General features: G+C 40.8%; 1 protein-coding gene across 1 annotated transcript in view; it reads left to right on the forward strand.

Moving 5' to 3' along the window:
- Nucleotides 1-17,254, forward strand: part of A2m (alpha-2-macroglobulin) — a 43,474-nt gene continuing 26,220 nt past the window's right edge. The window contains exons 1-16 of the mRNA XM_051203685.1: nucleotides 1-178; nucleotides 937-1,093; nucleotides 1,233-1,285; nucleotides 2,779-2,799; nucleotides 3,064-3,232; nucleotides 3,724-3,808; nucleotides 5,429-5,549; nucleotides 6,216-6,330; nucleotides 6,475-6,584; nucleotides 8,487-8,648; nucleotides 9,785-10,012; nucleotides 10,436-10,502; nucleotides 11,603-11,745; nucleotides 13,844-13,993; nucleotides 16,200-16,367; nucleotides 16,751-16,829. Coding sequence (XP_051059642.1) covers nucleotides 2-178; nucleotides 937-1,093; nucleotides 1,233-1,285; nucleotides 2,779-2,799; nucleotides 3,064-3,232; nucleotides 3,724-3,808; nucleotides 5,429-5,549; nucleotides 6,216-6,330; nucleotides 6,475-6,584; nucleotides 8,487-8,648; nucleotides 9,785-10,012; nucleotides 10,436-10,502; nucleotides 11,603-11,745; nucleotides 13,844-13,993; nucleotides 16,200-16,367; nucleotides 16,751-16,829 — 2,005 coding nt within the window. The 5' untranslated portion in view covers nucleotide 1. The remainder of the gene's footprint in view (nucleotides 179-936; nucleotides 1,094-1,232; nucleotides 1,286-2,778; nucleotides 2,800-3,063; nucleotides 3,233-3,723; nucleotides 3,809-5,428; nucleotides 5,550-6,215; nucleotides 6,331-6,474; nucleotides 6,585-8,486; nucleotides 8,649-9,784; nucleotides 10,013-10,435; nucleotides 10,503-11,602; nucleotides 11,746-13,843; nucleotides 13,994-16,199; nucleotides 16,368-16,750; nucleotides 16,830-17,254) is intronic.

A 17,254-nucleotide genomic window follows, 5' to 3' on the forward strand; every position in this document is an offset into this window, starting at 1 on the left:
CATGATGTTGGTCCCCTCCCTGCTCCAAGCAGGCACCCCTGAGAAGGGCTGCCTCCTCCTCAGCCGTCTAAATGAGACAGTGTCTGTGAGTGCTTTCATGGAGTCTGTCCAGGGAAACCAAAGCCTCTTCACCGACCTGGTGGTCTACAAGGACTTATTCCAGTGTGTCACCTTCACTGTGAGTGCAGCCACTTGGCTTGTTTGTCTCAGTTAGGGAGTAGAGATCCAGAGTTACCAAGCTGCAGCACTGGGTGGAGGCAGCAGGGCTGGGGGCGGGAGTGTTCAATAAAAAAATTCGAAGGTAGCCACTAAGTATAGAGACTCGGTATCAACTCATTTGCTTCATGTAAATATTATAGGTATATTGAAAATAAATTCAATGATCAATTCCATTAGTCTAAAACAAACAAACAAACAAAAACCCAACAGCTTGCAGGAGAGAAGTGGGGGAAATGTGACTTTTACTTAAAATTATTTTTTGAAGCTTATAAAACAAACCAGGTCAAGGTTAATCATAACCCACCACCTATACCCTGGACATGTGTCCAAAGTCTCTTAAGAGCTGGATGCATGGGGGATACTTGCAATCTAGTACTAACAAAATACTTTCTTTTTCCATAGTGTTAAGACCCCTGCATCTACAATGCCCTGTTAGTGTATAACAACTTGATCAAACACAGTGTGCAACCGAGTCCAGGCGTTACTGTGTTTCCCATACAAATCAGTCACAACTTTTTTGATTAGTGTCTTTTCTCTGCTCGTATGCTTGGGTCTTCCCATTTGTAAAATGTCAGAATTCCTACCTAGGCCCACTTCCCAGATAAGAACAAGGGATGTAATGAAGCAAAAAGAATGAGATCTCCGTGGAGGTGTGGGACAGGGAGATGAGGAGGCTGGAGAGACTCACTGGGTTTCAGACTTCCTTCCATATTTCAGGTCCCACGGTCTTTGTCCAATGAGGTGATGTTCCTCACTGTTCAAGTAAAAGGACCAACTCATGAATTCAGGAAGCGGAGCACAGTGCTGATTCAGAATAAAGAGAGTCTGATCTTTGTCCAGACTGACAAACCCATCTACAAACCAGGACAGACAGGTATGATGAGGGCTACAGTTAGGACAGCATCAAAAAGGAAGCTCCTCTCCCTCTGCCTGTTCCTCACAGTCCCTGTGACCCTTGTCCCTTGCCCACCTACAGGACTGGTCAGGGGCTCATCAAAGTATTTCTGTTTCAGTGCAATTTCGTGTTGTCTCATTGGATGAAAATTTTCATCCCCTTAATGAATTGGTAAGTCTCCTATTATTTACATAAAATCATTGTTATTTTATAAACTGGCTAGGACCCTGCTTGGGTTACTGAGGAAACAAGCCTTGGATAACACAATGATTTCTCACATTGCAATAGTTCAGGTCTTCACACTATCCCAGGTCAAACATTCAGGAGCATGTTCTGCCATGATCTGGCATTCGGTTGCTTGTCAGTTTCTAACTTTCTCCAGTTTCTAACTAGGAAGAGTAAGAAAATAAACAATGGACATCTGTTCAAAACTCCAAGTTCAAGTATTTCTTAGAGATTTAAATCTTTTTCAAACACACCAAAATCTCCACTATGGAAGACGTTGTGAGTATTAAATTTATTCCTTTGTGAGAATTCACAACTCTTTCTACCACAATGTGGGCATCAGACCAACCTTCCATTCTCAGTTGAGTTTTCCACTACATCTTCCCATCTTAAAAAGAACCAATTCTCTTTTAACTCCAAAGACAAAAGGAGATGCCATGACCCTGGCTTTTCTGTCTCTCACACCTACATCTGCTTCACACACAATCATGTTGGCTCAGAAAATACCATGTCTTACTACCTGAATTGTTACAACTTGGCCAACATCTGTAAACAAGACCATTGCAGTAACCTTGATATTTGTCTCCCAGCTTCTGCTTTTACTCTACCTAAAAGTAAATATGATCGCCAACACACTGTCAGATTAACGTGTATGTGATATATATACATATATATGTATATGACAAGCATACACATATACCAAACCCTATACATATGATGTCATCACATATATGTGCATGTGTGTTTTCTTTTTCTGTCCATCCCTCTAGAATAAGAACAGACAGACATGTTGTTCTTTTCTATTCTGCTGTGTTCTCGACATCTAGAATGACACACAATATATAAGTAGATATGAAATAAATATTAGTTTTATAAGTGAATAAACATGAGTTGTAGAGAAGCTATTCCCATCCTTTATCATTATTAGAAGCAACTAATGATGAATATTAGTAACTGGGTTTAAGAGTCATTACTTCCAGCACCATGCATTTATTTTTCAGTCTGTAAAGTTGCATAGCAAGGGAATGTTCTTGAATGGGATGCTGCAGCTCTTAGATAATATTAGTAAACCCTATTCCTAACAATAGCACACAATATATAAGTTCTTTTTTAATGTTTTTAAATAATTTATTTTTTTATGTAATTGGTGTTTTGCCTGCATGTATGCCTGTGTGAGGGTGTCAGATCTTGGAGTTACAGACAGTTGTGAGCTGCCACATGGGTGCTGGGATTTGAACCTGGGTCCTCTGGAAAAGCAATCTTAACTGCTAAGCCATCTCTCTAGCCCAGCTACTAAATTCTTAACATCGCCTATTAATTTTTTGAAATGAATTAATTGAAATGGGTAAAATTTAATTTTAGAATATATATACAGGTGTGTGTGTGTTGAGTTATTCCACATATTTGAAAACAATATACAATGCTTTCTTTTCTTTCAGATTCCTCTACTATACATTCAGGTAAGCAACACGAATAGTCCATGATCAGGAGAAAAACAGTCATTTCAGGGGAAACCTTCTTTACGGACTTCTTACAATCATATGATAGAGACTTTGGGGAAGGAAGAAGCCCCCAGCCCACCCACGAATGGATGGCTGGAACTCACCTGCCCTCTGACCCTTGTCATTTACCCACTTTATGGATAACATGGAAGCTTCCATAGATTTCTTCCATTATCTCTGATGTTCTCTATACTTCTATGAATTATGTTTAATTTATTATAGGACCCCAAAGGAAATCACATTGCACAATGGCAGAATTTCAGGTTAGAGAGTGGCCTTGAAGAGTTGTCCTTTCCCCTCTCCTCAGAGCCCCCTCAGGGCTCCTACAAGATGGTGATACGGACAGACACAGGCAGGACCATAGAGCACTCCTTCTCCGTGGAGGAACTCGGTATGGATAGTGAAAAAACATGGAATGTTGTCCTTCATAACTGAGGCATCTAGAGCTCCTTGTTTGAGTACATTTAGATTCCGTTTGTTTCCCGTGGATGAGTTTTGGCTTAGAGTAGAATCAATTACATCCAAGTCCAATGGGGCACCAGTGCTTGGTGAACAAAATTTAGTTTGGTTGTTTATAGCAAAGCTGAATGGCTAAAATATTGTTTCAGTAGTGAGAGGGGGAGGGAGGAAGGAAAGGGAAGGGAAGGAAAGGGAAGGGAAGGGAAGAGAGGAGAGAGAGAGACTCTTCAAAGTTATAGTCAACGTCATAATTCCATAATCAAAATCTTTACTTGAAAATGAACTAAGTGTGAATCAACTGAAGAATGGAGTTACCTTTACAAAATACCAGGATATTGTTAGAGAATTGTTACAAGGAACTAGGAAACGTTAAAGCCTTCAAATCTGAAGAGCGACACTAACCTCCCTCATTGTGGTCCACAGTGCTTCCCAAGTTTGAAGTGACTGTGACAGTGCCAGAGATAATCACCATCCTGGAAGAAGTGATGAATGTGTCCGTGTGTGGCATGTGAGTTGATGAAAACAGCAGCAGCAACTCTTTGAAGCAGATTCGCCATTTGAGATACTTTGGCTGATTTCCCCAGGAGCAAGGGCAACATGGGAAATTTAAGCACCTTGGGAATGTTCTCCTGTTCCTTTCTTTCTTTCTTTCTTTTTTTTTTTTTTTTTTTTTTTGTGTGTTTCCTTCTTATGTTCCTTTATATCGTCCTTATCAACATTTCTGTAGCTATCGTAAGGTGGGGGCCATTTATTGAGAGGCCACGTGGCTGGGACTGACTCTGCAAGTGAGACAACACACAGGCACACACACAACTATGCTGAAGAATGCTGGCTTTCCCTTAGCCATAAGGGATTCCAATACACTTCGGAGGAAGAAAATGATGCATGCTTACAGAGGAATTTCAGTCGATAACAGGTCACTCATTTCACCTTGCAAATAGTGGGTAAAAGAGAGTAGATTCAGAATCAAGATGATACTTAACAGGCTGCTTTTGGCTGTCACCTCCCTCTCCCCACTGCCATTTTCACAGAGTGGCTGAACATGCTCTCTCAGGGTGATCCGTTTGAATCCAGAAATGTCTGAAGGATCTTAGGCCCCGCAAAGGACCTGTAGTGGCACTAACGGAACAGGAAGCCAAACGACTCCTGTTGCCGTGAGGTCATACATGTGGCGCACATACTGTCAGTTCCTTCTGAGTCATGGCCACCGAGTCCCCTGTAACTGCTCAGCAATACTCTTGCAAACAGAGTATTTCCTTCCAAATAAGGAAGGAAACCAAACAATCACATGGGACATTAATACCACAACCCTATGTCTTTTATAAAAAGTAAACAAACATACAATCATATACACAGAGATTTATACTGAGGACACATTTGGATAGTCTGGATTCTTAAGTCTTTCTGAAAATGTTTGTAGTTTTTATTAAGTTTATTTTGTGTATTACTTTTCTTTTAAGAATGTGAAATCACATATCCTCTCTCACTTGTGGGTCCTAGCTTGTAATATTCACATGAATGCATGTAAGTAGGGGTGCATATGGGCACATACTACGAGAGTAGGAGACCACAAGAAAGAAAAGAGAGAGAGAGAGAATATTTGTGGCATGCAAGTGGAGAGGGGAGATAAAGGGAATGGGCAAGAAGATTCGGGGGAAGAAAATACTATTTGAAAATGCCATAATGAAACCTCATTTAATTCTTAAATAAAAAAATCTATTTAGCCTTTGTAAATCTGTAGCCTTCAGATCATACTGAAAATTTAAATTTAAAAACTGAGTATGCTGATACATGAGTGTGATTTGAACACAATGAAATCTGAGGCAGGAGGATGGTAAGTTCAAGGCTACCCTAGGATATCAAGCTATCTCAAAATATATTAATTTATGATAAAAAACATCAAGGTTAAAAAATACGTGACCAAAGAAGAGTGAGGTGAGCTCCAGTGCACGGCATGGAGGCTGAGTCCAGTCAGTTTGTCAGCTTCTGGTGTGTAATGAGTGACCTCAGCACATGGCAGAAAGAAAACCTGAAAATAGACATGTTATAGTTGGAGGGGACTTATGGAAGAAAGCAACAGGGATGTCCAGTGCTTGCTTTGAGTCATTTGGCAATATTCTCATGGCAGATATACCTACGGGAAGCCTGTTCCGGGACATGTGACTGTGAGCATTTGTAGAAAGTACAGTCATCCTTCTAGCTGCTTTGGTGAAGAGTCCTTGGCTTTCTGTGAGAAATTCAGTGAACAGGTAGGCTCAGAGCTATGCCTTGTGGGAACTAACAACAAACACCTTGTTTGTTAACAGCAACATAGTGCTAAGCCAGGGCCAAATTCTATGATACCTTTAAGAAACTTAAAAAAGAAAAAGATTTAGCTAAAAAATATTTGTCTTTTGTGATTGCCCAATGTGCATGTTCCAGAATAACAAGTCAACCCATCCAAAGCCTTGCCAGGTATCTTCTGTAAAAGAAGGAGACTCACCACACATCTCTTAAACCACCTTGACCCTGAAGGGTATCAGTTCTGTTTTCTTTTTAGAAGCCAGAAACCATTACTGTGTCCCATCTAGATGCCTAGGAGGTGAGATAGTCATCAAACAGATGACCAGTTAATAGCTGTCTGCCATGGGAGGGGACCCAGCATTTGAAGAAGTTAGCCCTATTGCAGTAAGATTACCTAAACCATTAGCGTATTTCTCAATTAATCTTTCTAGGCAATGTCAGGCAGTAAGGAATTGTATCTGTCAAGTTATACACAAGATATACAAATGACTAGTCCCTGGACAGTGCACACATAATGTAATATGCCTAAATTATTTTATCATTCCTCCTAAATTCTGCCAGATGTAACCCATCATTAATCTATCCACTATAATATGCATTATGCTTTTGTGTTTTATCTTCTCCCTTATTAGCTAGACAGCCAGGGCTGCTTCTCGCAGCTCGTGAAAACCAAAGCTTTCCAACTTAAGAGGCAAGAATATGAGATGCAGCTTGAAGTGAATGCTGAGATCCAAGAACAAGGAACAGGTTGTGTGTTGCATGGGTGTGGGAGAAGAAATGACATTGATTTCTTGCTTGGGCCAAATTATGAGCTGTAAGGAAAGAGGTAATGATATAAGACATTCATTGACATCGGCCTTCAGCAAAAGAACATCTTCCCTTCTGTTTCAGATGTGGAAAGAACTGGAAAAGCGTCCACTAGAATCACAAAAGTCTTAACCAATCTGTCATTTGTGGATGTGGACTCACATTTCAGACACGGGATCCCATTTGTTGGACAGGTGGGGTATTTTTCATTCACCAGGCCATATGCTATCAGCACTCACATCATGTGTACAATGTCTGCTCAGATTGTACCTTGCTAGTGCTGTCAATCAATGTAGCCTGAAGGGGAAAATATATAACCAAATATCTATTAGCTAACTGAAAGTTATGATTTACAAAAAAATGGATGCTTTTGTCTTAAAGTTGAATAGAAGTCTCTAAAATTAGCCCAAAGGCTTAACAAATTGATAAGGATTTTTAAAGATCATTTTTAGAACAGCATTGTTTAAAATCAGTAAGTCTTTTCATGGACTACTTAGAGATTTTTATGACATTATCCCCTAAGCCTGTCAAAATTCACAATGTCAAGTCATGTCACCCTTCTGAAATCGACTGTGTGGAAATGAATATGCAGGTTGATTTTCCTTTGTATCTAGGGTTTTTCATAAATATTATGTTACCATCAGTTTTCTGTAAGAATAGGTACTTTTAGACAGCCCTAAATCCAGAGATAAAGCACTAATTTGAGGTTTCTAGTCATTTGTAATAACCTTTCTTACAGACCTGAGACAACTTCCCATTCTGATTTTTCTGTTGTAAGCAGATGTTCAAATGACCTTTGTGACTCCAGAAATCTAAGGTGACAGTTGTGTCCACCTCAGTGTATAACTACTGTGTATCATGTTTTTCAGTGAAAAGGTTGCTTCGATGTGAAGGCTGTAAAAGACAGGACTAGACTTAAATGAAATAGAGTACATTGTGGAAGCTTCAGTTTTGGTGCCAGAGCATATTCAGAAATTTTACCCACTTCCTAAAATCAAAGTGTAGTCTATTTGAAATTTCTCAGAAGTATATTATAATGTCTCTAATTTAATGCTTGGAAATTACTTTATTGTCTGTCATAAGACTCACTTAGCAGACGACAAAAAAGTGAAGTTGTGAACCCATTCTTGTGATTGCACATGAAGCTGACATTTTCTTAATACACCTATATTTGATTGCTAGGAATACTGACACATGTCAGCCTGTTCTGTTTTCTGCTACCAAATATATGAGACAAGTGATATGTCAGTTATCACATTGGACTTTATAACTATGTACTATGTGGTAACTAAAAATAGAAGCATTTCAAAGTAGAGTTGGAGAGATGGCTCAGCCATTAAAGGCTAGGCTCACAACAAAAAATTTCAAAGTAGCTTACAGTAAAAAAAAAAAAAAGTCACCAACTTTATAATAGGGACTGGGTTGTTTATCTATCTATCTATCTATCTACCTACCTACCATCTATCTACCTACCTATCAATTTATTTATTTATTTTGCCGAGTTCTGTATCAACAACATTTAAGTTTTAAAACCTGATTTCATGCTAAATGTGCCTCCTCTATTTTACATTTGGCCTATGGAAAGCACATCAAGTCTGCATATTTTCCAGAAGGCTGACCATCTAGGATGAGAAGCAGGTGCATACATTTGTCAGCTGGAGAAGCAATTGAAACCTGTAGTAAAATTCTTCTCTTGCATACATAATGACACGCCATAACATTAAGCCGTAGGAAGCTATCTTGTCTACCACAAAATAAGAGTCTGAGGCTCAAATACTTTGACAACTGAACTAAACTTTATATCACTATATAACTCTCATTCTCTATAATCCCCTGTGAGTTATGTAACACACAGTCATTGCAAATGAGCCACGATGCATCTGCCATGGCACTAAGAACTTGAAGATCTTTTGCTTTGTATCTCCTCACACTCTGTTTTCTTCCTAGGGTTGATTACTGCTCACTAAGTTTACATTAGTGGTATGTTTATTTAGCATCTGTCCCTTTTATCACCCTGTAGTCCCTTGATAGTACCACAGGGCCTGGCATCGTGTGGATGCAATACCTAGGTACAGACATTTGCTTTTAACCTGCAGGTGCTCTTGGTAGATGGGAAAGGAACCCCTATCCCATATGAAATGATCTTCATCGAAGCAAATGAAGCAAACTATCACTCGAATGCTACCACTGATAAGAATGGCCGGGTGCATTTCTCCATTAACACCAACAACATCATGGGCGCCTCCCTAACTGTCATGGTAAGTATGGAAAGAGGTTGCTAATGACATGCATTAAGCCTTGAAAATGAAATTGCAACCTAAAGAGATGAAATCTCCAAAATGTGATTTAGTCCTATGGGGAGGAAATAGCCGTATAAGTTACAATTTAAGGTCATCTTTAGTAGTTTTAATAAGAAAGTAATGCTGTGACTAAATATGGGTGCTCTAGTTTGTCAAATGGTGCATACACTGAAAAAAATAATGTGCCACTTTCTCAAAAAATAAATTGAAAATAAAAACAACTGGAGCTTCTATAAAATTTAGCAGTCTTACTACTATGTACATTACTGTTCATCCAGTTGCATGACCATAGCTAATGATAACATAAAGTATATTTCTAAATGCTAGAAGGAAATGTTTTAACTATAAAAAAATATTTTTTTGTTTGTTTTTTCCCTCACTGTGTAGCCCTGGCTATCCTGGAACTCCCTCTGACCAGGGTGGCTGCAAACTTACAGATCTACCTGCCTCTGCTTCCCAAGGGCCACCCAGTTTCTTTAAAACATTTCTTAATGTTTATGCTAACAAATAGGATATTTAATCTTATTTAAATAATTATAAAATTCAGAACTACAGAATGCATTCATCACATACCTAAGACAGGCACAGAAAGGATATCAGCTAATTCTTCAACTCAGCTCTAGCCAGTAATTTTGCAGTTGTTTCCTCAAATCTATAAGGTTACACTATTTCATTTACCCATAAACTCAGTTGGAACTAATTACCAAAGATGCCACTACCTTGTGAATTAGTTTCTGGCGTTTACTCTCCCTGATGAAGTTCTGTAGCTCTGGTGTCAGTCTGCTTGGCAAATGAACAAAGGGACGGTCAAGCCAACTAACCAGCAAGACACACAGCTCATGATGCTCCCTCCCGCTGTATACATATCAAATTCTTCCCTTCCGCTGTATCAAATTCAGGGTGTTCTGTGGTGGAAAGTCACAACCATGACTGTATTTAAGGCAGACAAAATAAGGGTCTTTCTTACCTCTACTGTAGAGGAAAAGACTCCTGGCTACCAGTTAAGGAGGGGAGGTGAACTTACAGAGCAGTGTAAAGACAATGGCTCCCCACATACCATTTAATGAAATAACATGGTTTTTATAATTCTGCAGGCCAAATACAAGGATAACCATGTCTGTTATGGGTTCAAATGGTTAGCGGGGGAGAATGTGAAGGCGCAGTACACTGCCAATGCAGTTTTCTCACCAAGCAAAAGCTTCGTGCACCTGGAGTCCATACATAATAAACTGTCCTGCGACAAAACACTGCATGTCCAGGCACATTATATCCTCAACGGAGACGCTGTGCAGGAGCTGAAGGAACTGGTCTTCTATTACCTGGTGAGAAGGAAGCTAACCACGTTACCCTCTACAATAAAGCTCTCTGGGGACATCACGGCTTTCACTTCCTTTGAAAGCTTATGATTTCTATGTATGCGTGTATCTGCGACTATGCCATGGGTGTGAGTGCCTGGGGAGGCTGGAAAGGAACATCCAGTCCTCTACAGCTGGAGTTCCAGGTGGTTGTGAGCTGTCCGCGGCGCTATGTGTGCTGGGAACTGAATTTGGATCCTTCAGAAGAGCAGTACCGCTCTTGACTGCTGAGTCATCTTTCCAGCGCCTGGTTGCTAACTCTTGTTTCTTCCTAAAATCTGCCTTCTCCTGGGGCTGATCATTTCCAGCAGGGGCTCAATAAGACAAGCATGTAGAATGGAAGCTAGGGTAAGATCTCTGTTGGAATTATTTTAATTTCCTGTTTTGCAGATAATGGCAAAGGGAGGCATTATCGTATCCGGGACTCACCAACTGCCTATGGAGCAAGGGGAAGACAGTGAGTATGGCATTATCTCCACAGTTCTGCTCCATGCTGACTACCTGGCCTCATCACCTGTCAGGAATGCTTCCAAATTCCTGACAGGAAAATGCTTTCTCCTTTCCATCTAGTAACAATAAAGAGGAACCCAGGGAGGAACACAATGTCCTTTGTGTCATTTTTCCCCCAGTATATTTTGCTTAGGTTACTTAAGCTGTTGATAGGGTCATGAGCATACTGTAGTTATTTCAGAATTTCCAGCCAGAAATACTTGTGGACTCTTTTCTCAATGTGAAGGACATTTTAGAGTTTAACTGGAGATGGGAAAAACTTTGGGTGCTTCTACTTACTAGGCTTTGTGTTAAGCTCTCTCCCTAACCTCTCTGTCCTTCCCTGTTCCTTCCCAGTGTGTGTGTGTGTGTGTGTGTGTGTGTGTGTGTGTGTGTGTGTGTGTGTGTGTTTCTTCACTGAACTTAGTAATGATTTGCCAACGTTCAGCTGGGCATTTCTACTATGGAACAGGAATGCTCAGGAGTAATAGAATAGTAAACACAAGGTTCCCCTGTGTGATGGGGTCTAAACACTGACTTACTAGAAAACTATGAATGAGTGCCAAAATGCAGGCACTGCAGTGCCCATAGGCATCAGGGCTGGCTTCTGCAGGAGTGCAGACTTCCTCTTCTGAAGAAAGGGGGCACCGCCAGATGCTTCCCAGACGGAAAGAGGGTATAAGCATGAACACAGCATGTTAACTTCATACTGTCAGCCTCACACTTCCGTTTTCTCCTAACATGAGGGATCCAGAATGAATGATGGGGAAGTTGAAACCTCCACTCCCTCCGGTGGCATCTGAGGTTAGTGTCAGCCAGCTAAATCTCAACAGTGAAGAGGAAAGAGTATATGACTTATGTAGCAGAGAGGATTTCATGCGATTGCCTTCTCCAGAGCCAGGGTTCTACAAGCTAGTCACACTTGTTATGTGTACTGGCCATTGTGTCCACTAATAGGAGCAGTCATTGCTCAGGCCAGAGACCCAGACTAGCTCCGTGTGATGAAGTAACTCATTTTCACTCTGAATTTGTCTAACCCAAGGTTGCTGTGTCTTCTGTCCCCTCCAGCGAGAGGCCATTTCTCCATATTCATCCCAGTGGAGCCAGACCTGGCTCCTGTGGCTCGACTGCTCCTTTATCTCATTCTGCCCGATGGTGAAATAGTTGCAGACACAGTCAAATATGAGATTGGAAGCTGTATGGCCAACAAGGTGGGTGCTTTCTATAATAAAACGCCAGGGTTTATAACTAGCATTCCCTGGTGTTAGCCGCTCTCTTACACACGTATGGAGTGAAAGGTTAAGCGAATGTCCCAGCAATGTTCTATGAGGTCACAGCAGAGTCACATTAAGAAATGATGTCATTGCCTCATTTTCAAAATTCTCTGTGCAACACTGCTTGTGAACATATAGCCCAGATCCCAGTAACTTCATCTCTGTGGTGGAATATTAGGAAGTATGCAAGCAAGTCTAAAGGCCACAAGAAGTCCAAACAAAAACACTTAGAGTTTTCGCAGCCCACAAATCCGGAGTTAATGAGCACTCACTGTAATAACAGACACTTTAGAAGTATTGTAGCATAGAGAGTCCTAATGTTATCCCAGGGGGAGAGGACATGAGTCTAGCACTCTCCTTAAGATAAGATCATGTAGAAATACATATATTAGTAATTATGAGTTAATAATTTATACAGAGCTAGCCACTAAGAGGCTCTAGCCATTGGCTAACAGCTTTATAATTAATAGAGTCTCTGTGTTATTTTGGGACTGATCCTGCTCTGGGACCAAGCAGGCGGGTAACTGTTGTAACAAAATGGCTCCTGCAACGTGGGTACTAAGACCTTCTACTAAAAACTTGACAAAAACTTAAGAAGGGAGTCTAGAAACAAAAGAACAGAGACAAGCAAGGCTTCTTGGTAGCAGCATTTTTCTCAGGAGGGCTCTGTTTTGCCAGACACAAGCAGAGACTGAGAAGCTCCTTTAAGGGCGGTTTCCTGACTCAGCATAAGCAGAAAAAAAACACACAGCTCTTTTGAGAGGCCCTGCTAACAATTCAGTGTTGTGTACGAGCAGCTGGCAGTGGCAGTGATCAATCTCCAAGCCAGCAGCATGCTGCTTGATGGCAGCATAGACCAAGGCAGTGAGCACAACCCTCAATGCTGGCGGGAAATGTGCCCCTGACATATTGGAAAGCCTGTAGCTAAAACAGCTGCCGCTTTAATTTTAGCAATGTTGTTTAGCAGATAAAAGTCTTGTGGCCAAAAAAAAAGATAAAGGCATATAGTAAAGAGAGATTCAGAAGGAAAAAGTAAAACCTCAAGGTTTACAGTGTGTTAAAAATATACATAGGCTTATGAAAGAAAAGAAGCAGGATACATTGTTTGTAAGGAAGGAAGAAAGAAAGAAAGAAAGGAAGAAAAAAGAAAGAAAGAAAGAAAGAGGAAGGAAGAGAGAAAGAGAGAGAAGCTGGGTGTGGTGGCACACACCTTTAATCCCAGCACTAGGGAGGCAGAGGCAAGCAGATCTCTGTGATTTCAAGTCCAGCCTGATGTACAGAGTAAGTTCAAGGGCAGCCAGAGTTACATAGAGAAACCCTGTCTCAAAAAAGGAAAAAAGAAAAGAAAAAAAGGACTAAGAACTATTGTAGCATAAATAATAAAAACCCAGAGACAGATACGGGGTTCAAGCTGAAGATCAGAAAAGCAAATCGGCCAGCCACTAGAGAGTTGTCACCTCTACCCATGCTCAGACAGAAGGGGTGATCCACTGAACCTCAGATTGCGTCTTCAGACTGCACTGCTCTCCACCAGGCCTCTGAATCCTAGACTGCTCTCTTCAATGTGGCTGCAGACTAATGGCCTAGGACTGACTTGGCTTCTTCCTCATATACCTCTCTAGTGCTGGGATTAAAGGCACGAGGTCTGTTTCTCTTTTAGACTGATTCACTCATGTGTAGCCCTGGGTGGCCTTGAACTCACAGAGATCCACCTGCCTCTGTCTCCTGAGTCCTGGGATTAAAGGTGTGTGTCACCACTGCTGAACTTCTATAGCTAACTAGTGTGGCTGGCTTTGCATTCTGACCTCCAGTGGCTTTATTAGATCATAAACAATATATCACCACAAAGTATCTTTAGATTTCACTACAATGGTGAGAATCAAAGTAAATTCCCAGATGGGAAAGAGCCTTACTCAGGTAGCATAACACCAACCACCGTGAAAGCAACCAACGCTGTCACTTGCTGCAAAATGTAAGGGACACAAGGTGGGGTACAGAAACTGATTTTTTCTGACCTTTCTTTCCTATATGTCAGGTGGATTTGAGCTTCAGTCCAAATAAAGGTCTTCCAGGCGCTCATACCTTCCTTAGTGTCACAGCTTCTCCACAGTCCCTCTGTGCTTTGCGAGCTGTGGACCAAAATGTGCTGCTTATGAAGCCTGTGGCTGAGCTCTCTCCATCCTCGGTAAGTCCCTAGCAGCTCTGGAGATGAGAGACAGTCATCTGAGGGCCTTGAAGCAAGGAGAAATGCTGGAATTATATAAGACCTATTGAAACTATAGTGACATTAAGGGGGAGGGAAAGAATATGATCAAAATTAATTACATGAAATTCTCAAAGAATAAATAAAAGCATAAAAAACAACTATAGTTCTCTATAGGTTAATAGTTCTGAACTCTTTGATAGGCACTTGCTTAGTGAGGAAGATGCTTGCTTACACACAATCTCTCCTATTTCTCATTTCCTCTCACACCACTAGCTTCTGCGGGTAGAAAAAAAATGATGCAAGTATTTTGCCTAGTATAGTGAGCCAGAGAATCAATATTTTGAAAATGTAAAAAAACAATACAAATTAGTCAGAAAGACATATAATCCAAGCATCAATGTCATGTCTTGCTCCAGATCGCATGGGGATATAAACCCAGCTGGGACTGTGTTGAGCCACTGAGCTTAGCGGTGTAGGGAAGTGGGGGGGGGGGACACAAGGCAGACTATAAACATGCTCAAGGGAGGTATAGATGTATAAAATGAAGAAAGGTTATTTCTGATTGTAGAACCAGCAGTCATGATAAAGTATACTTATGTAAAAAGAGCACAGAGTGCCCAGGACCCATACTCTACAAAACCCATTAATATTTGTTTTCAAACCAGTTTTAATGTCTTAGAAAGCCTAATGAAGATGAGTACTTCGTGAAGTGGGTCTACGTGCTTACACCACGGCTTCACGAACTCAATGATATTTCAGATTTCTGTTTTCATAAGAATGGTGTTCAGTAAAATAAGGAACAACACAAAGTGAGCATCATTACTGACAAAAAGATAGGCTGATGAATAAAAATTGAGAAAATAAATCGCTGTATGATAAGCGACACTCACAATAAAATACTTGAGAATACAGAGTTACTGAAGGACATAACGGAAGGTAAGTTGTCATTACCTATGACTACTTACCAGAATATACTAATTGTAGTTTGCTCATTTTCAGTATGAGGCCAGTGGGAATATGTTCTTGTTGAACTTTTTATGGAAGCTTACAAAAGGAAGTAATAGATTTTTTACTTCAATAGTAACGTGAATGTAGTGTTGGCAAGAAGGCTCAATGAATAAGGGAGTTTTCTGCCTATCCTGACAATTTGAATTCAATCCCCAGAACCCACATGGTTGCATGGTTGGAAGGGCAGAATCACTCCTACTACTTGTGCTCTCTCTCTCTCTCTCTCTCTCTCTCTCTCTCTCTCTCTCTCTCTCTCTCTCTCTCTCTCTCTCTCTCACACACACACACACACACACACACACACACACCTTAAAGAGGACAGTGTGGTGGCACACACCTTAAAGAGGACAGTGTGGTGGCGCACACCTTTAATCCCAAAACTCAGGAGGCAGAGGCAGGAGAATCTCTGCGAATTCAGGGTCAGCCTGCTCTACTCAGCAAATTCCAGGACGACCCGAACTATAGAGAGAGACCCTGTCTCAAACAAACAAGATTTAAGAAGGAAGTGGAGATGTATGAAAATATAACTTATTGGTCTTTAGTTGTTTTACCTTATATTATTGTTGTATGTTTACCTTGTGGGTGGGCGTGGGAGTGCTACGGTGTAGACCACATGGAGAGGTCAGAGGGCAACTTCCAAGTGTCAACGCTGTCCTCGCACAGTGTGCTCAGTGACTGAACTTGGGCCCTGGGGAGTGCATGGCAGACACAGCTGCTGAACCATCTCATCACAGTCCACACTGCTTGGCCTTTCCACATGGCATTTTAATAGAATATGTTAAAATATATAGCCAAAGGGCATATTTAAGTACATTTCAGTAAGCAGAAAAATAGCACTGTTTTGCATGTGTATAATACAATTTTTGCTCTCAATCGTTAAGGCTTCGTCTCCTTTTAGCATCGAGTATAGTTTGCTGTTGAATGGTGTAAACAAGTATGATGGCCCTCCATTAGTTAAATGGGAAAGTACATTAAGTTTTATTTTTCTATGACAGTTAAACATCTTCAAAATGAAAATACATTGTGATATAAAAACCACACATAAAATGATTTCTGTTGAGTAAGAAAATGTTGCACATCTCAGTGCTTGAGGGAAGCTGGTGCTGCTGTTCTTGGATGCTGTTTGTTTAATAAAAGGCCACCGATACATTAGCCCTAAGTGCTTGCTTTTCCTCAGGTTTATGATCTGCTCCCAGTGAAAGACCTCACTGGCTTCCCTGAGGGTATAGATCTGGAGGAAGAAGGCAACAAAGATTGCATCAAGCAAAACAGCATGTACATTAATGGCATCCTGTATTCCCCAGTGGAGAATACGAATGAAGCAGACATGTATGGCTTCCTAAAGGTAAACTCCTTAGGTTCATAACGTGTCCTAGGTGGAAGAGTTATTTGCTTCAATGCCTTCTTGTCACAGTCTGAACCAACAGAATAAAGGAATTGAGTGACTTCTTTGAGGTCACCAGCAAGAGCAGATCTGCCAAACACAGGGGAATCAGGACCAGTTTTAATGATTAATGACATTTTCTTTTAATTGAAATTCATTGTTTTGTGGTATTTATAGGTATCACGTATAAAATTACTACTGTTGGGTGAATTTATGGAACAAAATGATATTAACCCCATAGTCAAACTAACATTTCCACTTTAGATGCAAATATGGGAAGTTTAATTCAGACAAGGGGAGGTGTGTATGGCTATGCACTGATCAGCTGATCATCTCCTTTGTAGGATATGGGGTTGAAGGTATTCACCAACTCAGATATCCGTAAACCTAAAGTCTGTGAACGGCCCAAAGGCAGCAAAAGAGGTTAGTGCCAAAAATACTGCACCAAATAAGTTAAAATTTAAAAAAATAAAATGTGACCAAAATTAACAAAAGACTCGATTCAGACACGCTCAGGCCATTGCATAATGATCATAACAATATACGCTCAGATCTGATATTGTCACCCCTCCACCAACTACAGAGCATGGAAAGCAGATTGTCAACAGTGGCCTAAGAGAAGTACAGATCCAATACAGGCACAAAGTAAAGAAAGGATGGCCTCTGAGGAGTCAGGAAGTCATCCACCAAGAACTGCTGACGGCTGAAGGGGAAGGGATGGTACCCAGGAGTTTAACTATGAAAACATTGTTAGAAATGTTCAAAAAGCAGGACTTCCTTCTCCAAGTCAAGTGAAGATGCTCTTCAATGGCCCTAAAGTATCCTTGAAGACTCTTCACTGTTTTCAG

Source organism: Phodopus roborovskii, unplaced genomic scaffold, assembly GCF_943737965.1.
Source record: "Phodopus roborovskii unplaced genomic scaffold, PHOROB, whole genome shotgun sequence".
Classification (NCBI taxonomy): Eukaryota; Metazoa; Chordata; class Mammalia; order Rodentia; family Cricetidae; genus Phodopus; species Phodopus roborovskii.